A 13033-nucleotide genomic window follows, 5' to 3' on the forward strand; every position below is an offset into this window, starting at 1 on the left:
GCACGTAAATAGCAGCCTTCAGTCTCCTTATGCAAGTGCATAAAATGCATGGTAATAAACTGTGACTTACCCCACTTTCAGGTGCCTGGCCGTATGAAAAAGGTTAACCACTTAAATCTACAACCATACAAATATGCTACCAAGGGCAGGTGGTAAGCAGCAGCAGTGTTGCACTGCGAGCAGTGAGCAGCATTGTTTAGATGCATTCTTCCTCGGATCGTGATGCACCCAAGGTTTACATGTTAGCAGGCTTGGCTTTTTAATTAGGGAAACAAAGCATCCAGAAGCAGCAAAACAAAACAAGAGGCTTGAAATCATCCTCATTTTGTATTATACAGAACTTCTATATTCATCAGTACACAAGCGATTGCTAAACAGGTCCTCACTAGGTATACTTGCAATTCAAAACAAGGTGGTTATTATGCAAACAGGTTAGCTTTGTGAAGGCATCTCCAGGGTGAGCTTAACCCTGTCCTGTTTGGTTCCTCTTGTCTAAGCCTTATAGGCCTGTAAATGTTCATGTTGTTATACAGAACCATGGAATTATCAGCCACGTAGGGTGGCTGATAGTAGTTAGCCTGGATGGCCTTCTGTGGTGGGGGGTGTGTGAATGAGACATAGCTGTGGAAGGAATTAACTCTATGGAGAGGTGACTGGGGGCTGAAATTGCTGCTGAATATGAGAGTTCTTGGAGTTTGCTTGGTCTGGTGGGTGCTGCCAGCTGAGAGGCTGCTGAAGGGATCAGAAAGCGTGTTAGCGCTTCCCTCACTGCTGTAGGAGAGGCTGCGCTGGGGGACCCAGCTCTTGCGGAACAGGAAGGGCATGGTGCGTGGTGGAGACTTCGGTCCCCTCACCGGCTTGGACAGCGCGTAAAGGTGTCGGAACTCTTCATCAAACAGCTCCACAACTTGACCCGTGAACTTGGAGAGGAGGTTGCGGTGAACCTGGCCACATAGCCATGTGAAGCTGGAAGGAAAGACAAGGCAAGAGTTAGCTTTAATGTCAGCCATTAGGAACTGGAGATGCCCGCAGGGGTAGTGCGAAATGCAAATGCGTTCTACTGCTGAAGCTTCTTGTCTAAACACAGGATGAAGATGGTGTCGCAGTTGAATTTCAGGTCAGTTCACATCAGTGCTCTTTGACTTGGATCAAGCTTTGTTATTGCAGCTGCCTCTAAAACCTTCAAGAAACCTTGTAAAGTTATACAACCCCCTCAAGGGAGTGGTGATCCGGATCCATTGCAGGACTAAATGTCAGATACAATACCCAAGCTTTGGATGTCAGTTCCGTGGAAAGGAGTTTAGACCCCTCTTTTGGGTACCTCTCTTCCATGCACAGTGCTTAAATTTGGGTTTACCATGTCTTGTCTGCGCACACATAAATCGTACCTTGCTTGCAGAATGCTGTACCAGTTGGTAACTCTCACCCACTCAAAACTGGCGTTAGAAAGACTAGTGAAAAATAACTATCCCTTGTTTTCATTTTGTCATACTTTTTCTGCATTGGTCAAGAGAAACACATAAAACCCCAACCTCCCTGCCACACCCCACTCCCACAAAACAAACCGCCACACCTGACAAATACTTATTTTCTTCACTACAGAGGAAATGAAATTATAAATATTTCCTACAGCCTTTCCAAAAATAAAAATAGCACTTTTCTATAAAGTAAGAGAGAAACACCACGATTGTTTACATTCTGGTAGTCCAGAGACACACCTCAGGATACTCCATAGCTTTTAAACTATTGTTGGTTTATGTGCTTCCCTAATCCACTTGGCAAACATAAATTTGTGCTCTTTTACAAAACTACGAGCCAGCTTGATTGTGGTGTGCAGGCTGCCTTGTCTGAGCAGCAGCAGCAGCAGCAATAAAATGAGCATAGTAGAGAGAATGAAATGTAATTACTCCCTGAGCTGACCGCCGGGGCTCGAGCTGTGCAGCAGAGGATACAGAGCAGCGCTGGTTTTGAATTCTGTGTTGGCAAAACTCTGCCCTGGTTATTCCTGCATGACTTTATTAGCTACGCTGGATTTGCACAAGGATTGCTGAGAGCCAGATTTGGCTGTAGGTGTATGCACTTTAAATCTTGCTCTTGTCATGTTTTGACAAAACTCCTGTGAAACGCAGTGGGACTGACAGCCTGAGCTGATGCTAAGGGAGTGAAGACAGATCATTTACACCTGCCCATTCAGAGCATTCTTAAAGAGGGTTGGGTTTGGGGCATGCAGTGGTTTTATACTGTTGCTTCAAGGAGCAAGGGAAGGAGTGAAGAAATCATTAGTTCAATGCCACTGGGCAATCCCACAATATATGCTGTACGTTTACATGAAAATATACAGTAAATTACTAGAATACAGGTACTTCTCATCCACTTTGTTCAAATCATTCTAAATATGGATGAAACCTTGGGAGCTGAAGTAAACAGCACAGCAAGCTAACTCCGTGCTGCGTGGGTAACATCTGCTGTGCTAGCTCAACATTGCCTTTATTCACTAAGAAGCACTCTCTAAACCTTTGCATGTCCTTTGGCTAACTGTGAAGGAGATAATAAAGCAGGAACAAATACAAAACCACCCACAATTTGTCTGGTATATCTACACTGAAGGTTACAACTCATGAAAGGGCTGAGGTATGGAGTGGCAGGTTTAGACTTTGTATGTTAGAGATATATCTAGTTTATGTAAGAACATTTAGAGAGAAATAAAAATCAATTATACTTATAAATGGCTTTTAAAAACCCGACAGAATCAGAGGAAAACACTGTTGCACTCCACTGTGATAATTTGCTCCCACGTGTAACTTCCTGGTGTACCTGACGGACAGATACTAATTTGTGGCTCATTGATCTTATCTGTAACCCTTGTAAGCAAAGAAAGTTGGATCCAATTAATAGCCCAAAGATAATAACTCCATGGACTGATGGCAAATGGGTCAGCTGTAAAATAACAGAGTGAGACCTGTGTGATCTTAGACGCACATTTGTGGGCTTCACGTAGTGAGTCACAGCAATTTACATTCTGTACGCTTGGTGGAAGAACAAAGCAGAACTTGACATAAAGACTTAACAGGTTTTCATTGGCTTCATTCTAAGAGGAAATCAATTGTTTCAGTTTTAGGCTCTGTTTTGCTTCTTAGTTTACAATTCTGAGTGCTCTTTTGGGAAAGGCTCAGAGAAGTCTGTTACTGACACTACCTTCGCAGAAGGATCATTTTTCTGCCAGGCCATTTGGAGTGAAGCACATCAGGAAGAAGAGAAAGCACAACGAAGTCCTGCCTCGCTTGGGGCCAAAGCTGTATCACAAATTCAGTCATTAATAGGTAACTTCTCAGCTGTCTTGCCAGGGCTTTGTCACAAAACGTATGTCCCGTTCTGGTTCCTCTCATTTATGATTATCTGAATCAAAACCCGCCCCTCCTGCACTGGATTTGTGTTTTTCTGAGTGTGCCCTCAGCGTGACTGCAGCAGCAGTTCGTTAGGGATGTCTCATCCCCTGTGTTAACATGCAGCATTACACACATTTCACCTGAAATGGAAGGACTGGGTTTGTCAGCTGAGCTCAGGTTTGAACTAACCTACGCCTTAGCGTTGCCTGCTGGTGGGATAACCTCTGCATGAGAAACTTGCCCCACCTGAACCGATGCTCCCGACAAAGCACCCCAGTGCTAGATGTTAGATGCTGGCTCTGTAGAGGCTGGTGGCTTTCAGAGTGGCAGCTGGGGTGGTACTCAGCTGTCCCTGAGGATCAAGTTCTGTGCTTTCTGCTGTTTTCATTTTGCCTTCTTTAGGAGCACCGAGTTCATGCACTATCTAACTTCAATTCAATTTTTTAAAAAAGGAATAACACAGTTGTCATGGAATGGGGTAGAGTAACACACATACAGCAGAAAGAAATGCTGCATCCTAACCCCACACCATAGATGCTGGCAGTAAAAATTGAGAGGAAAACTGTAACTTAAAACACATGGGTGGAACAGCCTTCAGAAGCTTTTCAGCTCTGGTCTGCCCTGTGCAGCAGGACCATGCTTATCCACACTGACCCAAGCAATGGCTTTTCAATGTGGTTTTAAAAACCACTCCAGAGCAGGAGATGCCACAGACTTGGTGGTGGTTCCTCTGCCTCTAACTAGTTGCCAGCTTCAGTCCTCTTCATTGTCCATTAGGCAAATATATTTTGTCCCCAAACTCTTTGGGTAGAAACAGTGAGCCAGGGTCCCTTTTACAGCCGTATGTCCCAAAGGGCTATTTTATTTCCTCAGCCTGTTCCCTCTACCGCTATTATGAAGTCACGCAGAGCACAGCAGTTTGGTGAAACTTGCTGTTGTATTAGTTTTAAGATCTATTCCAATTTGATTTCCAACAAATGCGTTGCAGAAGTGTTTGAGTCTGTTTTACTCAACATCATTCTTGTTTATACCTGCAAAGGTTGGTGGATAAGGTTTAGGGATAACAGAAAACGTTCGGATTAATAAAGTGAAAGCTAGCAAGCCTACAGAAATGCCTTGTACCGATAGCTAACTGTAAACCATGTGAATCTGCAAACTGGGGCTGAGCATGCTTAAGTCAAATAATGTACGGATTTGTTCCTCACCACCCTCTCTGCTTGCTTGCTGGATAGGGGATTATGCACTCAAGGCTCTTGAGGTTAGAAGATATTGCAACAGCAGTAGAGAATGACTCTGTGCAGTTTTTCTTTTTTTTTTTTCTTTTTTTTTTTTTTTTAGAATTGAGAAGAGAAGCCAAAAGGAAGCTTTATGGCCAAAGAAAGTAGATCTTGTTCTGTCCCTCTTCTCCCATACATTCTTCACTTCTACTCTCTCTATAAATCTGCTGTTGCATTTCTACACATCTTTGGTAAGGGATTAAAAGAAACCTGAAAGAGCACGAAAACCACAGAGTTGCCAATAAAAAACCCAAACACTGAGCGTTCACACATTTTTGTCTGATGGTTCATTTGGAAACTGAAGGGAAACTGGATGCTTGCCTCTGTGGACAGCTGAGCTCCTGCAGCCTACACCAACCCCAGGTATTCACCTTTACCTTTGTTACTACAGTTATGTAGTCTTCCCAGTGGCACAGTTTTGTCGGACTAGAGGCATTTAAGCTTCCAAATCATAAACTGGGATTAAGAAAAACAATCTTATCCTTTTAATTAAATAATCACCTCTTGTCTTTTTGTATCTGCATTTCTAGGATACACTCGGTCATTTGTGCAGCTTATCTACATAGCCATGAGGCTTAGGAACTTCATTTATTTGATGCAAGCTCAGAGTCTACTGAAATTCCCTGACTGGAGGATCTTGGATCTCAATTAAAAATGCAGTTGTTGAGATGCTGCATCCTCTACATGAAATAATTATAGCAGCATAAAAGCAAAGAGTTACAGACTCAGGTCATGTAAAAAAAAAAAAAAAAAAAAAAAAAAAGAAAAAAAGAAAAAAGGGAAGGTACAACAGATGCGTAGATATATACTGCCTACCTGTTAATGAAACACAAGAGAAAAACAGTTAAGTCTCTTAAGTATTCCTGGTTTACCTTGAATCACTGAACTTGTCATATAGAGAACAAATCCTCGGATAAGCTGAGTGACATATGCTACATTAAGGGATCCCGAGGGAGATGGAAATGTGTCATGTCTCATGATCACAGCATCTGAGGACCCAAACAACGAGGAAAGCATAATCTAAAGCGGTACACATTTCTAGTTCTGCTCCAGGGCTGCACCAGCAAAGGTATTTACATTAGTTTCTGAACATTTAAATTAAATACCACGTTCCATAAGGAACTAACATAAACTTCAAAGCAAGTTAAATGGATTATTGAAAAATGGTGCATATTTGAAAACATGAGGGGGTTTTGTTCAAAAAAGCTCCTCACCTGTACAAAATTTCCATGGCACTTTTTTGGTGAAGTAATACTAAAAATCATAAAAGACCACCTAGACACGAGCTGCGATGGCTTATCTCACCTGTAAGATCCAGAGAGCACGTATCGCCAGTCAGAGATAAGAAATTTCTCTTGTATTTGTCCTGAAAATTTCCTGCCTGATTTGGCGCAGTAAACCTCTCCAGTAACACTGCGGACTGAAATATTCTGTAAAGAAAAAAAAAAAAAAAGAACTGAGCAAATTACATTTTTTAAAAATTAAAAATATGAAGGAAAAAGGGCTCTTCCCCCCACCCTGCCTTTAGCTCTTCACTTTCCCAATGCCTGTTATGATTTCTTCACAGACTCTCCGATGATATATTGAAGGTTTAGGGCTAGAGGAAACGGCCAAGTTCTCTCACCTGTCACAGGGTTACTTGTTTCAGTGGGGATATAAACCCACATGGACTTCCACGCAGATGTAGCTGTGCTGTGTAATGATAACTGATGCTTCCCTGCCCAAAATGAGATGTGTCCATAGCTGAGGGCAGTCTGCTGCCTCTGCCACCACCCCAGCAACAATCGCTCTAGCTGTGAGCTCTCTTGTTGTACATTGGCGATGGCACCGCACAGATACAGCAGGGCAAAACCTCTGCTCCTCCACCCCGTCTGGGCCTGCAAGGACATACGTGCTCTTCTGGTGCAGCACAGACTAATGCCGTCCTGCAGGATCAGGCACAAGTACACGTGTGTGTGAAGAAGCAGGACAGTTTGGCCCGTGCAATGCTCTGCGCTGTCCTTGTACCTGAGCAAGTGCATTTAAGGCAGGCCAGGCACCCAGACCTACCTCACCCTGCTGTCTGTATGCACACTTTGCACGATCAAGGCCTTAGTTAATGAGCAGCACCAAGGATTTGGCTCAGGCGTTGTTGAAGCCTGTGTATCGTAGTAGCAATGAACAGCATAGGCTTGTTCTTCCTAAGGAGTGGGGGTTTACAGACGGTGCAAACACTGTTATGAGCATACTTCATTAATTTTGGTTTCTTCATACATTCGGGGTGGAATTTCACTGTTGATATACAGGTCTCTGGTGCATCTAAGATGCCCTCAGGTCTCCTGCCTGTCCTCCAGCTGCTGTTCCAGAAGTCTGTTGCCTCTGCGGTACCAGCCATCCCCACGAAGATAACACAGGTGCCCTACAGCATCTCAAGTGAAAACTGAAATGGTCCCTAGGATGTTAGTTTTAAGGTCAGTTCCCTCTGGCAGAGATGAAGGCAGGCTAAGCTAACAGCCAGCTGAACCTGAGGCATTATCTTTTCAATAGAGCTTTAGCACGTTTTATCAGAAACAACCTAGTGCGACCAGGGTATTGCCATGCAAAAAAGTTTTGTGTGCCTGCTACCTGTGGCTGCCAGACCACAGCTGCTGCAGATTTACTAAATGGAAGCAGTTGTAATGTTTATGCTAAATTTACTAGGGGACTTAAGCTCTGTTTTAAGACTTCAGGGCCCAGATTAGTTTCATCGAAGGACCTCATGGAAATGCCTTACCTTCCTATGACATCCATGGGAAAATGTGGGCATCTTCAGAGAGAAATGAGGTGTGCTAACACTACCTCTGGAAATCTCTTGCTCCCTTTCAATTACAAGGTGGACTGACCCTAGCACAATCATGCTTCCAGCTCAGGGTGCCTCAAGTTAGGCAGATGAACCTGAGACTAAGAGCTTCACAGAGCCACAGTACCTTGAAGAGATCCTCAGCAATTTGCAACTTGTCACACATCTCCGAGAAGAGATTTATATTGCCATGATCGAGCAACAGGTAGACAAACACCATGCGTTTGTTAGCTGCCTCCAGGAGGTCACAAAGAATCTCAGTGTCCGTGAACACATCCATCACGATAGCTAGCACCTAGGGAAAAAAAGCAGAGGCACTAACAGAGCCAATTTACATAACTTAAGGTCACTTGTGAGGCCATTGAAATGTGGTTTATTTGTTTTAAAAAAATATTCCAACAAAAACAAATCATCAGAGATATATGTGGATATTTGTTCCGGTTTTCTCCCTAAGTGCCTGAATTGGTAAATTGATGAGACATGTCGCTTCATTGTTTTATTGCTCATATAAAGCCACCATAACACACAACATAAGCACTTCAGTTAAGCTCTTTCAATCGTAAAACACAAGATGACCCACGAATTTGTAGGTGAGATTTCAGCACTAGGAAATATACTGAAACGCTAATCAGAGAATAATAAGGATGTTGCTAGAATAAGAGACCGTAGCCCTTGCCAAATGGCTGATTAGCTTTTGTAAGTCACACGCATTTAGCAAGCCTCACTGGATGATGTTACAACTGTTACAACTTAACCTGGAACAGTTCTGGCTTTAAACCCTCACTCTGGTGGTGGTGGTGCGACAGACTGCAGCAGCTCCGTCTGGGTTTTTTGTTTAGTTTTTTTTTTTTTAATACTGATTTATAAACTGTTTTAATTTAACCATACACCCATGCTTCCCAATTTACAACTGGCAGGACACTGTGTGGAAGTCTCAGGACTGGGCATAAAAGCCCCAACAGCTACTTAAATGCACAGCCTCCAGCCAGTGTGGATCAAGGGAATTGTAAATGTGATATAAATCCACTTCCATACTCCACCCCCTACGCTCAGCGCTGGGCACAGCCTCATGAAGGTGCTGGTCTTCACTGACGTCGGTTATTGTCCATGGAAAGGGTCATCTCCCCAGGGCAATTCAGCCCATCTAATACCTGACTTATCTTCAGAAGGTGCCTATGTCTCCATTGACTGGAAAGGGAACTCTTGATTATTGCACTCACAGGGTATCATCTTCAAACAAAACAAACTTTACGGTATCTCTGCAGATCTGTTTTACTACTTGCTTCCAACTTGCACTGAACGTTACTCCACAGCCTATGCCCACACCTGCCAGCCAGATTATTCCCTTCACCACCACAAGGAAATCCTACAAGACCAAGCACATCTTGTGTGGCCAGCATCCTGTTCAGGCAAGCCAAATTATTTGCAGAGCAGCAAGGATCCCACACCTTCCTCTAGCACCATGCTCCAGAAAGGGCCTCGCCAGTGCCAGGTAAGTGGCGCAATTACGTCCAGTGTCTCACATCCTCACTCACTGTTAACTCACCTTGTTGTAACCAAGTTGTAACCAACTGATGCACAATACAGCATCCAGCCTCACAGCAGATCCAGGACACTCTCTCTAGTACTGCTTTTTCACCAGCTGTTACCAATCCGTATTTCTGCACCTGACTTCCCTCTGCTACTTGCAGTACTTCTCGCTGCTTTTGCCCAAATTTCATTTTATGATTTACGCTTATTCCGCAGGTGTATTAAGATTATAGTACCACTTGCCAATCCTTTGCAGTTCGATATCATCCACAAACACAGACTTTATTCTGTTGTATAAGTTGTTAATGGATATACCAAATACTAGGCTATCCAGGCCGGACCCTTATCAGATACTAATTAATAAATGCTGCCATTGAAAAACTATACTCCAAAAGCAGTTGCCAAATTTATACTGTGAGAAAGTGTTGCTCCAGCAGCCTCTTGTAATGTAAATTAGATGGTTAAGAAAGTCATGTGAACCACGGATTTATATTATGTTTCCCACTCTTTCCCCTACAAGTTTTCTTCTCTTGGGACAGAAAATTGGCCTGGGTTGATACTTTGCTAGATGATCATTTGATTATTCCAGAGACATTTCTTCTGTTACTGTATCTTTCTGATGCTGCCAACTGAAAATGACTGATTTCTAATTCCCCTGATGTGCTGAGCACTTGCAGCCTTTGACAGGGCAAATGCCAACAGGGATTCTTTTCTCCCCAGCCATTACACTCAGCGTTACCAGACCCAGCACTTGCCCTTGCAGGAGAACAATAAAGCGAAAGCCTGTGACTCCAGTGCGCTCCACAGCCTGTGCCAGACAGCAGGAGTGACAGCCTGGTTTTGTTCCTGACCGTTCCTCTCGTGAAACTGCTAGTGACATCTCAGGTTTATACCAGGGGACAACTCCCATATAATGGTAAACACAGCCCTGAAATGTCAAATACTTTGTTTCCAGGCAAACAGTAGAGCTGCCAGAACACTCATGACAGAGGCTTTTTGTCCCTCTCCAGCTGCTCAGCTCCTGGGTTCCCAGTGTGTGGGCAGCCTGACTCGGGACTGGCACCTCTCTGTGGCCCCTTGTCACCTGTCTGTTGTCAGGAGCATCATCCCCACCTTTCCCATGCGCCAGGTCACACTGCAGAGTCTCCATATGGAGCCCATGTGGCATTTTTAGTGACACTGACAATGTATTTGGGATGAAAGATCTTTCTTCTGAATAATTTCCTTCCTCTGGAGATGGCTCCTGGCACACCAGACACATGTGCCCTTCTCCAGGCTTCCCTTCACCCACATCTCCCATGAATCTCCTAGAACAATTGCTAATGGCTCAGAGCTTGCTTTAGCTAAATTCTCATTACTGGTGCAATGGTCTGAATGGAGCAAACCGTCCCGCTGATGATGCATAAGAAGGGACAGAGCACAGCTGCCCTTTCTAACAGCACATTTGCTCTGGTGGGTTAATAGTAGTTTAAAAGAAGAGAGAATGCTTTTATTTTTAAGTCACCAACAGCAAGAGGTGGTACAAAAAACCGAAAAGCACTGCCTGTGTTCAGCAATGGGCTCTTTACAGCACTTTCTAAAGCAAAGCTACGCTGCAACTGGCTCGGATCAAACGCGTTTACCTGATCTTCTTAAGAGCAGCGAGACAAGCGAGTGCAGAGGGAACAGCAATTCTCTCCCCGTACCTGAGTGGTCTTGTTGATGTACCGGCGTATGATGTCTCTGATGTTGCTGTTTTTCTCTGTTTGGAAATACACAGTGGCGGTGGATTTTTCCTTTAAATAGGGTTTCTCCGCTGTAATCCATGTGTGCAGCAGAGCTGGCTCGCTGTTGTCAGAAATGGTGGGGAAGTACGTCCCTGAAGGGAGTGACCCGGCATCGTTCTGCTTTGGCGCAGCTGCCCCATCAGCGGCCAGCGTCTCCTGCGCATAATAGGACTCCTTGGCGTTATCCTTGATGTACTGAGCTTCCACTGAGGACAGGAAATCCACCTCGCCCTCTTTGCTTAAAGTTTCGAGGTAAGAGTCTGTCCCACCATCCAGGAAGGCGTCAGTGGCCAACCTTATGCTTTCGTTGTGGCTGAAATCCACTTTTGTCAACTTTGAGGACTGGTTCTTGATATCCTCCAGCCTCTTCCTTATCTTGCCCATGTGTCTGGAGTGGCTCATGGCTCTTTGTCGCAGCAGTCGATCTGCCGGGCAGGCACCATGCGTATGCGCTGTACAGGCAGCGCAATCGTCCGTCTTGTTTGGAGTCTGCATTCTGGCATGAAATCGCCTTGGCTGAATGAATTAACTATGAATAAAAATAAAGAGATCTTATTACCTCAGGCAAATTCACACTCCCTGATTTCGTTGGCACAATTATCTTCAAAAAAACCCAAAGCTTGCTTCTCAGGTGGTGGTGTACTTTGTCAACAATCTGTTTCCAGATGGGACACAAGTGCAAAGCTGATTAGATTGCTTATCTGAGAGGCACCCACCTCACCCCCAGGGCATACGAAGGATTTGAGTCCAATTACCAGGGCTGTCCGATTTGGTTGTATTTCCCTTCCTGTCGCATCATGTGAAATGCGAGTGAGAAAAGCGCTCAAGCAAAAGCAGGTAGGCTCCCAAGCATCGTTGCACAATCTTCAAAATACCTTGAGGCTTCTCTGTCTTCCCTTAGTATTCGTTAGGGAGCAAAAACAACTCTGACGTTGAACTGGGACAGAGACATCAGCCATGTCCATAGCTTCAGAACAGCAGAAAGGGTCACGGACTCTTGTCTGCACCTACATACTACCAGGCAGGCTTAAAAATAGACTTGAACTTCGTCACTGTGCCCCATTCCTAGTATGTTGCTATTACCACAGACGATTCACTCATTTATTTCTTTAAACCTTTGTGACTACGCCATCCTATTAAAAGAAAAATACCCCTTCCCAAACACCCTGAATATTATGTGGACGGAGGGTTGTGAGCTGGCCTCAAAGCATCAGAAATACAAACACTCATCACTTGATTGTGCACATTTAAGGCTGTTTGGTTGGGGTTTTTTTTCTTTTTTTTTTTTTTTTTTTTTCCCAGGCTGTAGCTTCTGGAGTCACGTTGTCCCCGTGGCGGCCGAGCTGCTGTGTCATTAGCAGGACGGAGGCACAGGTTTGCAGCGGGGGTGACAGGCACAGTGCCTCTGGGGAGCCAGGCCAACTGGTATGACGGCACGGGGGTGAGGAGAGGCAGGGTGGGAAGGCACCGTTCCTGAGGTACGCCGTAAATACCTGCGTGCATGCTTTTACGAGGAGGCACGTGTGACACAGTTTTCTCATGCGGGTTGGCTTTGCCCTCGCCCTCTGTAGCTCTGTGTCCATGCACTGGCGTGCCACGGCTCCGGGGGGGAGCGCAGGAGCGAGGGGACATGCCAGTCTGGGCTCTGTCACAGGGGCACGTCTGAGCGGGGAAAGGGTCCTGCCGCTGGGAGGGATGCGCCTGGGAGCACAGACACCTTCAGGTCCACTCGGAGTGACACAGGCCCAGCTTTTCCAGGGTAGCTTCCCAGATTCTGGCTCTGGGTCTGTGTCAGATGCCTTATGGGGGGGGAGGGGGGAAAGTAATTATACGTGAGGATGACACGAACACATACATATATATATTTGAGAAGAGAAAAGGGTACGAAATGGTTCAGATCATAATCATGGAGCCATGGGGGGCAGGAGCCACCCACCCGGGGGCCAAGGACGGACGGTGGCAGGGCCCGTTCCCCAGCTCCTGGTGTGATTTTACAAACTATCCCGTCCCTCCCCCCCCCCCCGCCAACATCCGCCCACAGCTGTCAGACGCGGCCAAAAGTCACTAATTATCTACTGACCTGTTCCGCGCAATTATGCCGAAAATGATGCCACCTAATTAACCTGACATGCAAGATCGCGCCCTGTCAACGCTGAGCGGGGCCTCCCCGTGCCCAGCAGGGCTGTCACCCCCTGCCCTGGCCAGGGCCAGCACTGTCACCCTGGGTCCCACACCGTCACCCCAATGTCCCACATG

General features: G+C 45.4%; 1 protein-coding gene across 2 annotated transcripts; it reads right to left on the reverse strand.

Moving 5' to 3' along the window:
- Positions 1–370: 370 nt before the first annotated feature.
- Positions 371–11431, reverse strand: FAM83A (family with sequence similarity 83 member A). 2 transcript variants are annotated; one of them, XM_005438427.3, is made up of 4 exons: positions 10697–11431; positions 7609–7776; positions 5969–6093; positions 371–966 (listed from the first exon to the last, which is right to left on the reverse strand). In XM_005438427.3, the coding sequence occupies exons 1-4, from the start codon at positions 11270–11272 to the stop codon at positions 420–422; spliced, it is 1416 nt and encodes a 471-aa protein (XP_005438484.3). In that variant the 5' UTR covers positions 11273–11431; the 3' UTR covers positions 371–419. The 2 variants fall into 2 exon arrangements, with proteins under 2 accessions (XP_005438484.3, XP_055561273.1); XM_055705298.1 differs by lacking the exon at positions 7609–7776.
- Between the last annotated feature and the right edge of the window lie 1602 nt (positions 11432–13033).

The sequence above is a fragment of the Falco cherrug genome, chromosome 3 (genome assembly GCF_023634085.1).
Source record: "Falco cherrug isolate bFalChe1 chromosome 3, bFalChe1.pri, whole genome shotgun sequence".
NCBI lineage: Eukaryota > Metazoa > Chordata > Aves > Falconiformes > Falconidae > Falco > Falco cherrug.